Genomic DNA, 20,651 nt, shown 5'->3' with positions numbered 1-20,651 from the left:
TCTTAACTCCTCTCTAGTTTTAGATTATTTTATGTTTTAAATATTTCATCAGTACAATTCCAAATTAATCTGGCTTGTCTCTGCAGAAAGCAATGTAGATATTTATGACTCAGGATTATCCAAGAATACAGTGAAGATAGTCTTATGCAAAAAATGTAACTACAGATGGAGAGATATGAAAAAGCTACCTGAAACCTGCTGCTTTTTTCCAACAAACTTATGCTCCCAGTGAAGTCTCCAAACTAATTAGAATTGATTTATTATGGATCAGGTACCTTATCAGGTGAAGAAAGAAATTACCATGGACAGTCAAAGGGTTGAGAGGTCAATACAGAATAGCAAAATCAATTTGCATTGATTAGACAAAAGGTCCATTTTACAGAGCCCAAAGGATTAACTTTAAAGCAAACATCTTTGAACTGTAAGGCAGCATTTGTGACTGAGAGGTATAAGTGGTGCAGCATTAGAAAACACTTAAGATATTTAAATAAGAAAATAATGCAAGCAATGGTTTAAGCTATCTGGATGTTTATTTTTTATTATGAATCATCCCAAGGATTATGGTACAATTCACTGGAAAGCCCTATGGAAAGGGTGCAATTGTTTCATTTATCCTGTGTCAATCTTCCCCTGAGTGTTACCTCCATTCAGGTGAGGTGACTAAACTGGGGAGAGTCGCAGGGAAGGGAGAAACTGTGCAAAGGATCTCTCTAATCCTGCTGGTGCTCGTGATGAAATATTTGCTTGACAAACTTAGTGTTTTACCACCAAAACCGATGAGACTTTTTCCCCCCCCAGTGAGCTGCTGTTGTAGAACAGGTTTGAAACATTAAAAGGAAGAGGCCCTGTTCTGTGGGTCACCCCTTCCTTTTTCTGTGGCACCAAAAGCAGCACGATGCCACAGGAAAGCCAAGAGAGCACTACTGCAACAACAAACTGTAAACCCCAGACACATGCTCTACCTCCTCATCACTTTGTTTGCAGAGTTTATTGCAACAAGACCGTACTTCCTTGTCCCGTATCTGGGACATTTTTAAATTTTTATTTTCCTAATCCTGAAGAAAACTTAATACCGGGATTGCAGCCTCAGCACACTTGCTGTGTGCTGTCACTTGAAGTGATGTAAATATCAGCATTACCAATGGGCTTCAGAGAAGCCTCCACATTTGGCACTTCCAGGTGCCAAACCTGTCCAGCAGTGAGAGCTTTCCCCCCTCAGCCCCAGCACTGCTCTTACCTTCGATAGCCAGCATTGCTCTCAGCTCCCGGTTCAGCAGCTCGTAGCGCCTTTCTAGGTCATGTTCTTTTTCCCTAGGCAAGTTGCAAATGTTCATCAATATGTTAATTACTAAATCATTAAACACTTAAAAGCACCTTTAACTTACATTGATTTTAGGACTCGGGACTGACTTTTCTCTTTAACTTTAAGCTACTCCAAACAAATGATACACAAACTTAAAATCTGGCTCAGGTGGCCCATTCAGTAACAGGGCCTTTTCATTTCACGTAAGGTTGGCTTTAATTCTGTCAGTTTAACTCCACTGCGCTACAGGATGCAATTATTTCATATTCATCTCTGGAACAGCTGTTGTGGAATGTCCAAAGTATAAAATATTCCCCTAGATCTAACGAGCAAATTCCAGCATCAGCCTATTCACCAAGATAATGTGACACTGGAAGTGTTATTCTATATACAATTCGCCCTAATCAACAATAAAAATTAGACAAGGGATTAGAAAGCTTAATATTTTGCAGGTAAAATCCTCTGTCAAGTTCAGACCCAGCAGGAGATAGGTGAGCAGAGGCTCTTCCCAGGGAAGTATGCAGGCATCTACACTAGGTGGCATTACGGAAAGAAATATCAAACTGAAAGAAGCTGGAAGAGAAGCACTCGGGGCAGAATGCCTCTAAAAACGAGCAGCACCTTCTCCCTTCCTCAGCACTGCCAGTGAGAAAAGGTTCATTTGTATTTACTTTGCAGTATCAGTGATATCACTGCACTGTGACTGATTTACTGACATCCCTTCAGCAGAGATGGGACTGAGGCTTTTCCACAAAGCAGGTAGTGACTCAAATTTGGCTCTTTCTCTGAATAGACTTCACCTGAATCATCTGAGGAACAATCCAAATCTATCTGTGCATTTCTAAAATGTAATTTTATTCTACTGTTGGGCTTTTGAAAATGTAACAGTGCTTAATATTTCTTTAATTTCTTTTTTTTCACAGCTCTGGCTAATCTTGTGTCATTGCATGCTTCTCATTTTCAAGTCTGAAATATGAGAAAAACAAGTTACTCAATGTGTAACACATCCACGCTACTCACTTTTGAGGGATTTTTTTTTTGAAGCCTAATGGGAAGACAGTAAAAAAAAGTTTTGCTTTTATCTGAAGAGTAAATCATCCTTTTGTAAATACATATGTTCATCTGTACTTACAGAAGAGAAAGCTGGTTCATTCGTCTTATTAAGGCATTCTTCTTGTTAACCAGCATGAACCACTCCTGCATCATAGCTTCTTCTTCTTCTGTGTTTCTTCCTGCAATCAAAAGAACTTCATTATTTACGTGGCCTTTCACAAATTGAGGTACATATTTTCACTTCAGGTTTTGGAGCATCAGTTGCCAGTATCACTGAGCATGACAAGGCATATTCTCAAATGGTAAAAATATCATATGACTGCAAAGTTCTGCCTGGTTTATAAATAAATCTTTGAAAGCAGCCATCCTCCAGGATACATTGTAGTGCTCTTTATCATGCTGACCCTAAATAAATACCTTTTAAAAGGACTGTATATTTTAAATTCTCCCAAATGAACTATACAATTGCAATGCTTCCAGTGAAAAACCCCTACTGCTAGAAGAAGTCTGGTCATCACCAAACACAAAAACAATCCCTGTAGGCAAGATCCACTCCACCCATGCAAACCCAGCACAGCCAGGATGATGTGGCAGGGATCAAAGCAGCTGCAGAGGAGATGCTAATCCTGAACTCTTGGCTAAGGTGTGGGCACCTGCTCAGCTTCTGTGTTCATGGCCATTCTTCCAGATCAGCTGGAAAGAGCTGCTCCTCTCCTCAACCTGCAACCAAAGGGAGCATGTGCACAAATAGAAATAATCTTGGGATGCAGGTACCTAAGGGTCCCATGTGTGTATGCATGGACTAGCACCCCTTTCCCTAGCCCCCACCCATCCCAGGCAGGATCAGGATCAGGATCAGGATCAGGATCAGGATCAGGATCAGGATCAGGATCAGGACTCTTCATAGCCTACCTGCAGGCAGTGCTAAGCTCTAACAGACTCTAAGACTCTGTGTCACTACCCCTGCACGATGAGCAAAAGGCAGAGGAGCGTCCAGAGGGCTCCTGACTGTGCTTTCCATGTAGCAGGGCTGCTCAGCCAAATTCCACCCTCTCTGAGCTCAGGGACTTTCTCCAAGTCCTTTGTGGAGGCTGTGCTTGCGTGGAAACCTGCCATTCTCATCCCTCAAGCTAAGGTGAAGAGCAAAGGCTATATGGTCCTCATTGAATTATGAAACTCACACATTCCATAGGGTTAAAATGAATCTAGGAATAAACTTGGAATAGAGGCAAAGGAGCATGAGCTTGGTTATGTGAGTTTGTTTCCCAGCTTTGACAGTGCTTCATTGGGAGAGTGTGGGTAGATGTCAAGTGGGTCAGCTTGGGGTGGAACTGGTGGACCCACACAGTAAGAAAAGGTTACATTTGGCATGCTCTCCTTTCTGATAGGAGACATCCACCCATATCCACTTATCTGCCTGGGAAGTGCCTGGCAAATGAAATTTCCTGGAATGCTGCTTTTAGGGCCACGATTTGCTAGCAGTGAGACAGGAAGGGAGGAGCATCCCAAAGCATGGATGGACCCACGGTGCTTTTCCAAGCAAAAGCAGCAGGCCCAGCTCCTGGGGCAATGGAGCAATGAAAGAAGAAATCTGACATGTAGAAACACTCTCCCCCAATATCTCCACTTTGGGTTTTATGCATAAAATATCACACCATGGCATTTACAGCAACATTCAGCAGTTCAGTACATTTTGCTGCTAAGTTACAGATCAAAGGCCTTGCTGCTATACCAGTCCATCTAACAGGGCCTGCTTTTGGAAGTAGATAATAATCAGTATTGCCAACCTTTTGTTGAAATGCACAAGTAGATGAAACTTATTTAGGGGAGAGGTCATGAAGAAGGGGATTTTTTTGCCTTTTCTTTTTAATCCTTGCAAAATGACCAGTCTATTCTGTAATGCATGAGATTTTTTACTAGCAATGTGGCAAAGTTCTCACAACCAGACATCCATGGCTACAGTAACATTTCAATGAATTTGTTAGTTTTGGGGTGGACTGGGATGTCTGGCTCAAAGATTATAAATAGAAGCCCTTACTGCATTTATTTTTGCAAACCTTGAAAAAGAAATGGGAGAATAAATGTCTCCAAAGTGTTTGGCTCAATGGTGGATCTGACTTCGTTGACTTTCCATACAATTTCAGGTTAAGAACATAGACTTCAGATATAATCTTCTTTCTATTAATGCATTCCTCCAAAAAACAGTTAGTTGCAACATTTAATGAGAAAAGATCTGGTTAAAGCTTGGAGCTGTCGTGCCAGATCTGCACAGGTGCCTACTTTAATATATCCATGCTGACACCAAAGCACATGCAATATCCATAGAATGGGCTGGTTTAGAAGTGAATTAACAAAGTCTTGATTGTTTTTACAGAATTTTAAATCTGTTTTTGTATTCGCTTTGGACCCATGTGATGCCCTGACACCGGTCATGTGATATCGGCTGCGATAGGCACAAATCCCCGGGCAGCAACAAAAGAAGAAAGAGCAAAAAAGAAAAAGCTGAGAAAAAGCTTGCAATTTGGAAAAAGGCCAATTTTACCCCGGCGAAGGCCTTTTTGATCAGTGAAATGACACATGTGTGCAATATTAATAGTAGTCGATGCTGATATTTTATTTGTTGACTGTCAGCTTTTAAATTCTTGTGCACAGAGCTGAAACAAATTCTTCCCAGGCAAGCAAAATAAAGATGAACTCCCATATATAAGAAATTTAAATAACTCTCCGGCAAATACACTAGCATTAGAGCATTACTTCATTTTTTTACTTGGTGAAAGGATGCACATGAAACACTTTCAACAAAGACAAACTGAGTGTTCTTACTGCAGCAATACTGCAAGCTAAACTCACATTTACAGTTTCTAAATAAAAAATTTAGAAAAAGCCTTTCTTCAACACGGTTTCACACTGTAGAACTCAAGCTGCTGCTGGGGTGGTTGCTGTTTCCACTTTCCAAGTGTAAAACAAGTATTTAATTGACTTGCTACAAATGCTTGAAAATTTAAATTGGGAAAGTATCTGTGTTATTCATGGGGGGAAAAACCCCCAGCAAACTGTACAGATTATTTAAATGAAGCAAAAAAACCCATGCTGGAGAACAAATCGATCCCACACATGCAAACCCCTTATCTAAGCCAGTACAAGATGCTGAAAATCTATAAATAGCCCACAGATCTTAAACTTAAATTTTTTCCATAATACATGCATTACACTATTGTTTTTGATAAACAACAACAACAAAACCCTTTTAAAGCTAGTAAGTTGGACCATTACAAATTAATCCTGACTTTAATAACTGGTTAAAGACCCCTTCAGCTTTATAAGTAACAAAAAATATTAAAGCCTGTGATCACAGCGAGCTTTTCTCATTTCTCCTCTAACCATTTGTTATTTAATCCAATACTAGTAATCCAATTTGTCCATCAGACTTTTAAAGGGCAGAATGCAACTTCTCCAGCTTAGACACTTTTCAAAGTACAATATATTTTTCAAATGAATGCTGGATGTTTCATTTTTTCCCCAACTGTTCCTAGCTCTAATGTATGAGGAAAAAAAGAACAAGATGAACATTGTTCGTACTGATTAAGTAAGAGCTCATTAAAGAGCTGTCAGTGCTGTACTTTGAATATGCATGAAGCATATAATCAGATCTAGTACCGTCACTAGAGGAGAATACGGTAAGTACAAAGGATTGATTTAATTACTTAGAGTGGGCTGTGGTGGTAAAGCAGTCTTGTTAGCGCAGAAAGAAAAGGAGGTTGTATTCTGGCACGGTTAGGGGAAAAAGGCAGTTTTAGCTTCTGCCACAATACCTAATCTCAGGATAAAGCACTTTACATTGTAGCTTAAAATGAAGACTGCCAGTTTTCTAAAAAGACCAGAATTCATCTTATCTTGTTTAACCTCATCTGGTTAACTATCTAGCAGAACATATTTATTCTCTTTAACACGTAATTATGCTTATACCTTTTTATCCTATAGTTCAATAATGACTTCTGAAAACAGTCTTCAAATAAGAGTGGGTAGTGCTGCAAACATCATATGCATGCAAACTGCTCGGTAAGAGATTTGAAAAATGCAGCACCAGAAACTCAGATGAAACAGTGAGTACACACGCCTTTATGTGAAAAGTCAATACAGTTTTTAATGTTGGACTTTAACCTGAGGAGCCTTCTGGCAGGGGTTTCTCTCATTTATTTTCTTTTTCCCATCTTCCTTTCTGCCTTCCCCCCCCTGCCAACTATTTTCTTTTTTTTTCTTTTTTTTTTTTTTCTTTTAATTAATTCATTCTTGTTTTATTCTTCCTCTAGGAATCCGAGGGAATTCTCTCACATCAACTCCCAGTGCCATTTTCTAATTTCATTGTCTGGCTTGAGTGGTGAAGGATGCGTGCTCTATTCTTCTCTTCACTTGACATCTACCAGAACCCTCCTCAATGATTAGGAATGAGCCCAACACCAAGCCTCAAATAGCACAAGACATTAAAATCTGCCCTCAGATATGAGAAGCTCCTACTGGCTTCTGAGTTGTGATTCCAAGCTGGAATAGCTCCTGCTCAGGATTCAATAGAGGCTGCAGCATAAAGTTTGATAATTTTGTCCCTTACTGGAAAAATTTTAGTGATAGCCAAAGTATTGATAGTGAGAATTTTAGTGATAGCCAAGGGAAAAAAACAAACAAACAAACAAACCACAACCCCAAATCCGTTTCCCTTCTCCTGTGGCTCATCACACATATTTCTGATTGTTATTTGAAATCAACTTGGGTCAATTTTCTTCTACAATACTCAAGAAGCACGGTAACAAACACATTACCATTTTCTGAGAACAATATAAGCAACTAACTTATTTTAATGTTGTACAGCTTCCTGGCAGTCTTTTACAAACACATCCTCCTTCATATTCTTCTGGATTTACAAATGGATTTTTGTTTACCCTGTAAGCTAATTATATCTTGAATTATTTAAATAAGAAGCATCTTGACAAATGTCTCTTCTGAATCAATTTGAAAGAACAATTTTCTTTTCCTTTCCTGCTGAAAGTGCTTTCAAACTCAGCCAGTTACCAGTGTACCTATGTACCATCAGACCCATTATTTTAAGCCATTTGGGCAGCTAGGCATTAGATAAACCCAATATGGATTAACATAGCGAACCTGTACAGTGCTAAGAAAACAGAGAAAAAAGTGCTACAAAACACTGAGAATACCACTTAAAAGGAAGGAAAAGCAACAACATGAAGGGACAAGATTAATTTACAGTATAAATGGATGAATACAGTAACTCCTCTACACTTTACACCATTGTAAATCTGTCAAGATAAGAGAATAGATTAATATTTAAAAAAAAATCCTTAAATGTAAATGTATTTAGCTGTTGTGTAAAAATGAATTACAACCTGTAGAGGATAAATAATAAAGGGTTTACATCAGCATCCCAAACCAGCCCATTCAGTCTGGCAAGAAATAACAGGTTTACAGGAATCACTCTGTATGCCATCTTAAGCAGTAATTGTTTTTAAATTTTATTTGCACTGTGTGTAGTGTGTGTGCCATGGTGTCATGGTTAAACACAGAACCCTTCCCATGTCTCCCCATTTACCTCAACAGAACTACATGAAAAACAACCTACTTAAAGACAGAGCCCATTCTTCATCCATTTGCTGATGTTTACACACAGTTTTAAAATAGAATAGAAGAAGCTTTCTTCACTCAACACACTTGGGTGAAGAGGCCAGCAGGAGAATGCCAGTGCATGGGAACTGGAGCGGGGCAAATAACAACAAAAACTGGCTGACTTCGCCCTGCTCCTCTTTCTGGGCTATTTTGTAGTTGACAGAAGCTTGGTGACTACTGAGAGCTGTTCAAATGCCAGTGAATTCCACAAATTTAACAGGAAGGTCTTTTGAAAACATACCCCACTGTCTTTATTTGTCTGCTTAAAAAAAAAAAAAAGTTGCATTCACCCAATCATAGGGACGAGTTTTTACAAGTTTCTGTATTAGGAGCAAGTGGACAGATTGGCTTGTTTACCTGAAGGAGAACATGAATGGCAAATAAAGAATAGTTCTAGGATGTGTCTCATCTTGTCTCATAAGAACCTGGGGAAATTCACTGAAATTGAAGGTGGTGTGTTTAAAACCGATAAAAAGAATGATCTTTCCTCAAAGCCTCATCATTTACCGGTAGAACTCGTCGCCACGAGGCAATGTTGAAACTAAGAGCTCAGCAAGAATTAAAACCAGGTTGAATGTTGAATATGGAAAGGCAAAGCTGTAGCAATAAATATTCAAATAAACAAACAAAAAACCATGGGAGGTAGGAACTGGATCCTCCTGCTTTAGGACACAAAGCTAACCTTTAATTTTTAGAGGTTAAATCAAATGTTCCCTGGGGCCAGGTTAGCCTGTGACTGGCCCCTGCACAGATTCTTGCCCTACCTGAGTTCAACCCACACCTGTCCCACTGCAGAGGAGTGTTCTGGAGCAGACTGTGGGGCTGATCTGCTGTGGCCATTCCAGGTTTGCTGAAAGGGAACACGGGAAGGGACGAGAAACAGCGCCGGGTGTTTTAGCTGACCAACCTCACATTGCTAACAAAGGCTGGTGGAAGGTCTCAAATGCTTCCAAGTAAGCAGCAGACTTCCCACTGATTTTAATAGTCTTCTCATCTTGTTCACTGTGAACAGCTTATGCACAGAGGAGCTCTTGTTTTGAATGTGAGCTACTGAATTCAACAAACACTTAAGCAGAAAAGCTTATATTTACAACAGATATTTTTTGTAAATGAGAGTTACATGAGACCTACTGCAAAATGCCTCTGACACAACTGAAAGCTACAGCAAAAATTTTTAAATGACCAGTGGTCAACAATTTTTCACTGAGTGAAACTCAGGCATCCCAAAAGAGACACATTTTTTTGAAAAATCACCCTCCTTTGCTTTCAGAGGGCTACCCTTGGTGGAAAACCTCAGAATTTTGGATAAAATATTTTTTCCAAGTAATTGGTGTCGAAACAGAACCCACAACAGACACCCCACAGCACGAGTGGATGGGCTGCTCCACCTTGAGCTTTAGGCCTCCCATTTGAGATTACCATGCCCAGCTTTCTCCCAGAGTATTTCCTCCTTTGAGAGCAAGAGGAGCTCCTCAGTTATTAAAAACCACTGAAAATGAACAAGAAGAGCAGATAAGAACAGATAAGCAGGTGGAGCTGTTGTTTAGATGACACTGCAGAAGTGGTAGCTGCAGATGAAAGCCTAGCACAAGTTTTTGAGTCTGAGCTGGATGGGAAAATGCCTAAGAACATTAGAAAGGCAAATTCATGGCCAGTAACTTGCTGTCTGAGAGCAGTTGAGAAGGAGACATTGATGTCCACACAATGGAGTCTCATAAAGGTAGGAATCAACTGCCAAGAATCTGCCAGGCAGAGCTACATTGCAGCGCATTGTCTGACTACTTCAGCCCCCAAAATACTGTAACCCTAATGAAATGGAGCTGCCACCAAGGAAATGCCTTTATCACAAGCACACATCAAATTAGTTTAATATCAAGCAGGAGACTTATAATTTCTTTGGTTTCTGAAACATAAAAAAACCAGAGAGGCTATTTAAGATTTGGAGAGTTGTGCAAACAGAAGGTCAGGGTTCTGACCACATCTCGGCACGTGCGGGGATTTATTTACCTGCAGTGGGACTGACTCACAGGAAGGCAAACATTTGTGGCCTACAATCTGGGCAGCCTAAAATTATCACAGGACTGAAACTTCCACAAAAAGACAAATTGTGGAAGATAAAACCTGCAAGACCACTGATTTTCTCCACATGACGAGACAACACAGCGGCCAGTAGAAAATACAGAAAACCAACCAGAACAGAATGCCTGGACTGGATAAAGATTATGAATATATTTTTAGTATGGGACCATCAATCCAGACCAAGAAACTTTGTACCCCAAAATTCAGGCAACAAAAGGTGAGAGATTCCACTGAAACACCTGGAGATTCCTGTAAGAAAGTGATGCCTTGAGGCAAGTGCCTGCAGGGAATCCTAGCACTAAAACCAACGCTTGTGCTTTATCACCCTCTGGTACTCTATGCACCCAAATTTGCTCACAAAGCAAAATTTCAGATCTGGAAAACATGCATGATTAACTGATACACTCAAACTTTTGAAACTATAAAAAAAAGGTAGATTATGCTTGGAAATCCAGCAAGAGAGGGATGATGGTATGGCAGATAAATTATTTCATGTGCTGATTTACAAGTAGAGTTGGATGTTTTATCATGAGTGATAGTAATTTCTGTACAGCTTGTAACTACTCCTTAGAACAGTTTACTACCTGTTTAGTTGCAAGTGATAGCTGGGTAAGATACTGAAGTGAGAGGCCATTTACTTAAAGTCATTAGAGTGTGCTCTACTAGGTAGCATATTATTCCATTTTTACCAAATGTTGCCTTGCTTCCTTCAGAACATATTCTCCTGGAGCTGGAAAAGGGTAGTGGACATTATAAAGTTACTTCTTTGATGGACAGGGCTGGATTTAACCCAAGCAGCTGCCTGAAGTGAGATGATGGCAACGAATGTGACCTTGTATCTGTGTTAATGAAAACGTCTACTCTTACTGGGAGCTGGCAGGTTTGTACTTCTGGGATTCAAACCTTCCCCGGGCTAACTGGGTGAGTTCAGCTAGGCTGAGGTGTCCCAAGGCCCCACAGCTTCCAGTTTTGACAGAAAAGGTGTTTTTGGTGATAAATGGGAGAAACCCAAGAAAAAACAACAGTGGCCTCTGCAGACTGCAGTGGCACTGTGGGCCAGGAGCCTCGGGGTGACCAAAGGGCCTTTTCTCCTCGCCTTCGCTTTGCAGCAGACACTGATTGTAGAGAAAGCTAACTCCAGGCACAAAGCCAAACACTATGCCTACCACATGAAAGAGCATTTATACTGCAACACCACAAAGAAAGATGGAAATCAGTTAAAAGAAGCAAGTGTCTGTTGGGTCTTGTAAGACTTTTGGAAGGCTTGCAAGCCTATTCATAGTGCCTAGGGCTCTCCCAGAGTAGCCTCATGCTATGCAGGCAGTGCTCTACTTGGACACTCTTCTTCAAGCTGGCTTCAACCTGCTGACAGGTTCTTTGAAGGCAATGATGAGGCTACAAAAGCCAGGGAAGTGCATGGAGAGGAGCTTGACTTATCACTCAGTCCCTCCAGCCAATGAGATTCTGTGCTACTTGGAGGGAAAAAAAAATATATACGGTCACTGCTGCTGCTGAGCCGCTTTAATGATTTGATGAATTTGGCCTGGGAAGGCTGAACACACACACTGCCCATATCTGGTCTTGGAAAGGTCACCTCCTGTGAACTTTTGCTTACCAATGCACAGACCTAAGACTGAAGAGATGGGGCAAATTAGAGACAAACTCTGAGGTTTGTTTTGTGGAAGCTTCTCAGCTCTAGAAACACTGGGTAATTGGGAAAGTATGGCCAGACTGTTTTCCTTTACCAAAGGCAAGTCTATTTTGCAGGAACTGTTAATGGAAAGGAACCGATGGATTTTGGAATGAGTTTGCCAATAAGAGAGTGTGGAGGCAACATGACAGAAGGGAATCTGGACAGAGGCTGATAAACCTCAAGGACTCAAGATGTTCTCAATGACTCATAAATTCATGATTCTGACAACTACAAATTGCATACTTGGGCAGAAATTTGTGCATGTGTTGTGATCTGGGCCCTGAAGAGTCCTGTCAGAAAATCAGCTCACTGATGCGCCAGTTTATTTGCATTAACAAACTCTCATGAATGACTTTGCCCTGTGTGTCTTTGCAGGCATCTCCACAGAGCTCTGCAGGGCCCCAGGTCACCCAAGTCACACTTGGATGTAACAGAGAGGCACAGTTACCATATTGTGAACGAGACCTCGATCATGGTGTCATTGCACTTCTTTCACCCGGGGTTTTGGTAGCTGTCAAAGCTCCCATTACCACAACCCTGGCAGCAAGTTCACGTTTCTACACAATGGAGAAACACTGCACAAATGTGCACCTTGCAACAAATGCTTTGGAGTATCCCTTTGCTTTCAAAACAAGCAGTAACTACTGAGGCATAGTTTTGTGAACTATGTTAGAGTAAAAATCTTTGGTTCATGTCAAAAACCTTACTTTCCACCCAACACAAACTGCTATCAGTAATACCCTTCCAGCCTCCTAGTTGTTAGGTATTTCCAATAGAGAAGGTTCACAAACCAGCACCAGCAGGGACCCAAACCAGTATCACATACGTAGCATTCACATATCTAGAATTTCTTTGAAATGCTTTCATTCACTGCTTATGCTAAATGTAACAAGATAAGCATCAAAATGTTGCTTTCAGTGATACTTTTACATTTTCTATCTTGCCAGGAAGGTTGTTGTTACACTATCCTTGCTCTGCTTTGTCTTTCACAACATAGTTGGTCAACTCATTACTGTCTCGTGGTTTGGCAAGTTCTCTGTTCACCTGAGATTAATCATGCTGACCCAAGCACAACAGCAGTGCAGGAAAGCAAGGCTAACAAACTGCTATAAAACTTATGGTGTTACTGATTCATTCTTCCTCATTTAAGCAAGATATGAAGTATATGAAAAGACTATTATTTTTATTTTTTCTCCTTATGTACATGCACAGATATTTTTCATACTGTCTGCTTGCAAGCTTGAAGAGGTAACAAAACCAATTTTTAAATTCATCTCTCAGGCAAAACTGAACATTCATCATTTTCCTCCCCAAGCCCTGACACTGGTGAATACAAATCTGCATTTGCTTTTGGGAATTCCAAAGAGAGTTGTGAATTCAATTGTTTTTGAAAGATGAAATTTGGCTTAGGGAATAGGATGCCTCCTTCTAGCTCACCCCTCCCTACTCTAGCGCGGATTTCTCTTGCAGACTGGGCGACTCCAGTAAGAAGCATTCAAGATGGTATAATACAGGCTGGTAAATACAGCTTGATAATCAGGGTTGTGAAGGGGCAGAGCATATAAGGGATTTATTTTTTGATAGTGAATCCATACACATATACATCATCAAGCCCCCATTAAGAAGCAGACCACTCCAAGTGATTAATACAGCTAAAGTGGGCAAATAAGAGATCAATGACAAAAATCACCTGGTAAAAAAAAAAAAAGTAAAAGGTGGTGCATTTAATGGGCTTTTACTTTGCATGTGAAACAATACCAAGAAACCTATATTTTAGCACTTGTGCTCAACAAGCACTCTAAAGTATGTCAGGATGAGAACAGAAACCCATCCTTTCTAATAATCTTGTGACAAAAGCTAAAAGACATCATCCTATTAACTAGTGATCTCAACTGCTAATGCGGAGTACTTCCTGGTGTCTTTTATGTAGAATGCCGCTATTAAAAAACCACTAAACATTCACTGTGAACAACACAGAATCATTCATCTTTTATCAGCATCTCTTGTTAGAGGAGTATGAGAGGGGCTGAAGGTGTCATTGATATTATAGAGCGGAAATTAATCAGAAATTTTTCTCATATTTTCCTCATCACACTCATTTACTTTTGTACAAATTTCCCCCTGCTAAAAAGTTCATACCCAGCCCCCTGTTGTACGCTTTTAAGTTGAGAATATTCAACGAGTGCGTCAACTGAAAGGCACCAGGTCCCAACACAAAAAGCATTCGAAATTCTCATTTAGTTGTCTTTATTTTGCTAGCGCCATGTGGTCCTTGAAGATGTAGAAAACACGGGAAGCCGAGTAAAGATCAGAGCAAGCTCATTAGCATTCTGACAAAATTGGAGTGGTGGAGATGTATAGTTTGCCTAGTTTGTCGTTTTGAAAGCTACCGGTGGTAAGCTTTCTATTTCATTGTGCTTTTGTCTTTTTTTGGGGTTTTCAACGCAGCGGGGTGGTTGTTAGCCTAGGTTTTCACAGTGCATTGTGGGAACCTTGCCTCACATTCAGCCTATATAGTATCATTTGAGTTCAAGTAAAGAAAAAAAAAAAAAAGTAATTTTTTTCCCCTATTTATTTCATAATCACCTATGCTAATGTGTAATTGTCATTTGGCTGTCAAAGCCCATCCTGCCCGACACCTGGTTTATAAAGTTAAAAAACCCCCAAAGCCCCCCAAAATTACCAAATAAAATAAAGTCTGAGCTGTATTTAAAAACAAAAACCTTTTAAACATGCTCCTAGTTTTCTTCAAAAGACAAGATAAGAAGAAATTAATTTAAATTCCACTGTTTACAATAAACTAGAAATGAATTTGAGACAGATCCAGTTGATTAGAATTCAAAAGAGACACTGTATAAGAGCCTCAATTCTATTTCAGAGCCTCTTGAAGGAAAGATGAGTTTATGCTCCAGAATTATGTAAATAATGAATTACCTCTTAGAAGACCTATAGAAGTTATTACTCTGGTCTTTTTTTTTTTTTTTTTTTTAACATAAGGCTCACTTTGAAGGGCTAAAAGGGCTACATTAATGCTGCTATTCGACATGAACGTTTCCAAGTTGCAATGAAATGGATAAAGGTCTTTTTGGATGAATTTATCTGCTAAATCCTTGTGGTTGCCCTCCTATCTTGGATGATGACCCAAAAGAATGTCAACAGCTCATTTCCCAGAGAGCCAGGAAGAGTCACTACACAAGCCATAATCTGCACGTTCTCAAAGAACCGTTTCAAACATTACATTTCACAAGCTGTTTAAAGAGATTTTTTTTTCCCCCTCTCATCTTCACTCTCCTACCAATACTTTGGACATCAGTGCCTTGGAAATGAGTGCTTTAACAAAGCTGAAATGTGACTTTTTACGTATTGTGTCGGTGGGTCGGGCATACACGTGTGCTCGTGCACGCACCATGCAACATGTGAGTGCCCATGGGTTCCCACGTGCTTCACATCCACATCACCGAATTCCAGCCATGCTGTGGTAGGGATAAGACTAAAAATATATATCAAGTGACCCCTAATTTACCCATCGGATTTTTTTTTCTTTTAATATAATGTGTGCCAGGCTGCCAAATCACAAACATCCTTTTAGCAGGAAAGAATAAAACCCAGCTTGGAAGGAGATAGAATGGATCTAGGTTTGGAATACAGTAAATTTCACAATGGAGTGCAGACTCAAGATATCTTTACTTAGCAAGGGGGAAAGGAAAAATATTGAGGGAAAGAGCTGCTTTATAGAAAACCTTCAAAATTCCTTCTTTTTGTTATGCATTTGGACAGCATCATTATCTCTACTGTCAAAACAGCCTGAGAGCTGCAGGCAGCCTCTGCTGAGCAAGAAAAGCAAATGGTCAGGCCAAAGAGGTCTTTAAAAAACAAACAAAAAAGAAGTACAAGAAGGTAACTGCCTGAAAACAGAAAGCTCTGAGATTCCCATGTGGATTGACAGATCTAAATTTTTCCATCATATTTATAATCTAATTTCACTCTATGCCTCTCATTTCATTTGTGTGAAATACAAGAAATTTCATCACAGGAGATGTTGCTACATTTGAGATATGTGAGGAACTATAATCCCTCCCCAAATAAAAACAACACCCTAACCCTTGGAATTAAAAGCAGTTTAATTCTTAACAAAAGGCAGAATTTCGTCAGCTCCGAGACGCTACCTTTATTTCAAATCTCCATTTAAACATTTAAACCTTTTCACTTGGATTCCAACTCCCAGCAGAGGCAAATAACCTGGAGACTGTTATCTGCACGACAGTAAGGGCGACCAAATTATTTTCTATACTTTGCCATGTGCTTATAGCTGCAAAATTATTTATCTCCTTCACTGCATTCTACTACGAAAGTTTCCTCCAGAAGAATCGCTGGGACCAGCCATATCAAATTAGAGGGCAGTCAGGAGTGTCTAAGTCCAGCTTTAAAACAAATATCATAACAATTACTTAGCCATATGGAAAATAGGGTATGTCTTTCCTGAAAGCTTTTATATATTTTCTATCTCAAATTTCAACTTCATTAGAAACTACTTCTGACTAGCAAGCTGCAAGATTGCTAAATATCTAACTGTTAACCCACCATGAAGAGACTCTTTTGAATGGCAGAACTTTTCCAAGATGCAAATGAACAATAATCTAATTTTTAGAGTAAATTAACTGAAGGATTCATTTTAATATGTTTCAAAGTCTCCAAAACGAAGTGGCAGTCACAGGCTCTGCAGTACACACACATATGTGCACTCATGCTCATGTACATAGACTGACTTGGCACCCCCACTACACCCAGCTTCCATCCTCAGGAGAGCCCACATTGTATTTATGTTTAGGGTTCTTATGACTTAAAGGCCAGATGTTTCACAAATGACCAACAATTGGAGGTTAGAATAAATTAATGACTGATTTCTGAGCTTTGATGGAATTAAGCATACTTCTTTTCTCAATGTGCCATGTGAATGTTTGCCTGTTCAACTTTTTTTTTCTTTTTTTTTTTTTTTTTTTTTTTTTTCTTTTTCTTTTTTTTTTTTTGACAAGTGAGGCCACCCGGCAGAAAACAACTGATGCAAAACCCAGGAGTAATCCCTCTGTTTAGTTCAACACTGTGGTTAGCCTTAACACTGCCTCTATTATCCAATGGATTTAGAGAAACTTTCATTTATTTGTTGGCCTCAGTCTTCCAACTTCGTTGCCTTCTTTAAAGGACCCAAGACCCATTCCTATGTAAATACATTTGCATAGGGCCACAATGAAACTTTCTGGGGCTGGGATTAAACTTGCAGAACTAGATAGCTGTGCTGCACATATTTGTGATCTTCATGTAAGTACTTTCCCAAATACATATGAGTGAATGAAGTTGATGTCCACTCTGGCTACAGGAATGCCTGGAGTTTAAATAAATGCCCCATCGAAAAGGACAGAGCAAAGCCCCAAAGGCTGAAGCAAGCGGCAGAAATGACACCCAAATGTGCAAGTACAATATATGTAAAATGAACAAAAAGCCCTTTTCAATTAGGAGCTGCTAAAATCAGCACATTGTTTGCTGCAAAATGTCCTCTTCTCTCCCAGCTTGTTCTGGTAGGACAACAGCATCCCTGGTGTAAAAGTGATGATTCACAACAAATTGTTTTTCCCCTTTTTTTTCCTTGCTGCCTCTGTTTATACAGAGTACCTAGGGTATATTGTATTATTATAAACTGTACTCAATACAGCCTTCTTCCAGCCAAGGCAAATATAAAGCTTTGCATCCAGCAAGTCTATTAGGAAACAGCACCCGGATTAATCCCTGCAATTACCACCCTCAAAAAATGCTAGTGGACACTCCATGCAGTTTTGCCATTCCCACAGACAAAATGCTAATAATACCTTAAAGATTTATGTTCTGTGAGGGAGGCTTGCTGGACCTAACGCACAGCTAAGGAGTGGTTTTGTAATTTCACTGGTTCTGATGACTGTGGGCAAGGAATTGCAACTGAATATATCCTTTTGGTATGCATTTAAGGAGGTAACACCTCCTTCCAGGGCTTACCGAACGCAGCTACGTAATTCCTTGTTTTGCTGTGCATTTTGTTCTTATCGAGCCTACAAAGCTTTGTATACCTAACTGTAAAAAATGATTACTATAGCATCATTAAAGTACACAACTACAATGATTAAAAAAAAAAAAGAAACCAAACATATCAAACTTAATCACATGCAAAAATACACTAGCTACTAGAAAATGACTGCCATAACCAGCAGGATTGGCAATGAAGACACTGTCACAAATCATAACCCAATTGTGATTTACACTGTATTTTCCTCATTTCCGACTGTATGGTGAACCTCTGCTGCCCCATGTAAATACCATATACAAACCCAATCTCTCTCGTTGGACTAAGCACATCAATACAAAAGCAAATGAACTACCAAAGTGCCCTAATTAACAATTTTGCAAGTGAATGCAGACATCAGTGCCACACTGCAGCCATTAAAGTCTATCCCTTGCCATATCTGTTTCTGTTAACATTTCAATAGACCAATTAAATGACCTTTCCCCCCTCAAACTCAATTAAGCTATTTGAACATCAATTGATAACTTACCATGTATTTATGCAAAATGTGCAAGCGAGAGATTCATTTTTTTTTCAATCCTAATGATGTTTTGAAGAAGAGAAAACTATCTAAACTATCCTGTCCTGGTATTCCATGGAGAGGGGGCCAGGGGCGGGATTGCCTCCCAGGGGAGCCTGGTGGGCACGGTGGCATTGTGGCAGGCAGTTTGGAGAAAGCAGGTGTGAGGCAGATATTCTTCTTCCCTGCCATTTGGTCCCTACCAGGCAGCTGTCTTGGGAGGCCAAAAGAAAGCGGAGACAGCCATCTCTTTCAGCTTGTTGGAGTATCACGTCGCTGGGTCACAGCCAGCACACTGGTAGGTGCCACAGGGTCACATCAGCCAACTTGTGGATATCCAGAATTGTTTCTTTTCTCCTCTGTTTTTTCCCCCTCTTTTTGTTTTTGTCTGCTCTCGCTGTGCAGTGGAAAGGGGTGCCCAACACACACACCCCCACACCTTTGCAGCATGCCAGGGGAGGTGTGACACTGGACTGGAGCCTGCACGCCCCACGTTAAAAAGAGGTGATTTGCTGACATTTGCATTTCCCCAAGGGGCTCCGTGCATTATGGATCTGTTTGTCACAAATTCAGGGGACTTGATCAGAAGGAGGTCAGTGTCTCCTGTTTAAGAGCTGGCCTTTGCTTCTCTGCACAGGTAAACAGTTCCCCCCACAGCTGGTAGATAGGGACTGAAAGCCAGGGGATTTATTTAAAATAAAGCCACCTCAGTCTAGAAGACAAGTGTTTTGATGCTGCTGGTGCTGCTGTAACTAATTTTAGATGAGAAACATAATTTTTTTGGCTTCAAGAATTAAAAAGACAATGACAGATCTTCCAGGAAAAATAAGAAATGAGAATTTGTGTAGCACATTCAGAAAAAAGGTTTGCAAGTACCTATTGCCTCTCAGTAGACTTTAGTTCAAAAAAAATCCTCTAATTTTAAACTAAGAAGAAATCAAGCAGAAAACACAGAAGCAGAGGGGAGGAAGGTATAAATTGCTTAGCCTTCCTTATGTCTGGGAAAAAAAAAAGTTGTACCTGAGCAAATTAAAAAAAAAAAAAAACAACAAAACACTAAGCCCCAAAAGTAATCTTTCTTAAATTAAAACAAAACAAAAAAAGTAAAAAGAAACCACTTTGAAGATGGGTAGGAGAGAAATTGAAGATCCAACTCTAACAATTCTATTTGAAGTTTTAGTTGAATCCCTTAAAAAAAAATTCTAGTGGCACCCTGGGATAGTTCAACAAAGGCCTGGTTTCTGGGAAAAAAAGCATTGTCCCTTTCAGAATGTTAATCTGGTATATCACTTGCTACTACACCCCAGCATGTACTTTTGCTCATATCAACAATTAAAAGAATACATTTATTAAATAGTCTTATCACTGGATAACTTGTAATTCATGCTAACTAGATAACCAAAGTAAATTTTATTTAAATTCTCATTTCTTTGTGAAACTTTGTAGATGGTGCATATCTCATGATTAACGGACAACGTCTAAAGCATCCCGTCCTCTAATCTTCCTAAAATCCCTTTTCATCCGATTGTTTAAGACTGCTTGAAAGGCTAACACCAAGTCTAAGACTACTGCACATTTGGGGGAGGGGAGCCTCTGTAGGTTAGCTAATTAAACTGTTTGTCTTCTGAAACATTTAACTGGCTTTAGAGATTATTCTAATTAAGAATGATGTTAGATGTATTTTTTAATGTAGCTATTAAAATTAATCATAATCCAGCAATCTCATGTGCTGAACTATGTAAATAGAGATGTGCTTGAAATCCTGCTGCAGTTTCTTTATTTGGGAGTTGATCATTATGGATTCTACAAAGCACACATCAGCATCAACCTAATTTTTAATTAAGAATGTCTTGTGAAAGTCTAACTTTTACCCCATATTTATGAAAGGTAAACAACTGACCTCAGCAGAGGCAGACTCCAGTGTTTCCCAAGCAGTACAGCTACGAGGGGGGATATGAGCTCTCATTCATACTGTACATCTTTTTCTTTCTACTTCGCAGACCGTGTATTCAATTGAAGTGAAGGAAACCCATTAATTTTGGAAGGTCTGCAACTTGGCAATTGCAACTTCACGTGCTTTTCTTTACTAGACATACAGCAGAGCTCTCACAAATATTGCTGGCAAGAAATTTTAAAAAACAGACCACATAAAAAAGTTGGCATTCAAACAGAAAGAACGGCTGGGGCTAGAAGCCAATATGTAAATTGGTTAGTTAAAAAAAAAATCTAGTATGATTTTCTC

At 39.7% G+C, this 20,651-nt stretch overlaps 1 protein-coding gene across 15 annotated transcripts in view; it reads right to left on the bottom strand.

Annotated features, from left to right (window-relative positions):
• The window catches only part of EHBP1 (EH domain binding protein 1), a 206,149-nt gene that overhangs the window by 6,778 nt on the left and 178,720 nt on the right, over positions 1 to 20,651 (bottom strand). For all 15 annotated transcript variants that reach the window (XM_053973088.1, XM_053973094.1, XM_053973095.1 and 12 more), the window contains 2 exons: positions 2,436 to 2,535; positions 1,238 to 1,311 (listed from right to left, as the gene is read on the bottom strand). In XM_053973088.1, coding sequence (XP_053829063.1) covers positions 1,238 to 1,311; positions 2,436 to 2,535 — 174 coding nt within the window. The remainder of the gene's footprint in view (positions 1 to 1,237; positions 1,312 to 2,435; positions 2,536 to 20,651) is intronic.

This window comes from Vidua macroura, chromosome 3, assembly GCF_024509145.1.
Source record: "Vidua macroura isolate BioBank_ID:100142 chromosome 3, ASM2450914v1, whole genome shotgun sequence".
In the NCBI taxonomy this organism is placed as follows: domain Eukaryota; kingdom Metazoa; phylum Chordata; class Aves; order Passeriformes; family Viduidae; genus Vidua; species Vidua macroura.
The sequence above is the reverse complement of the archived record's forward strand: the minus strand, read 5'-3'. Positions and strand labels throughout refer to the sequence as shown.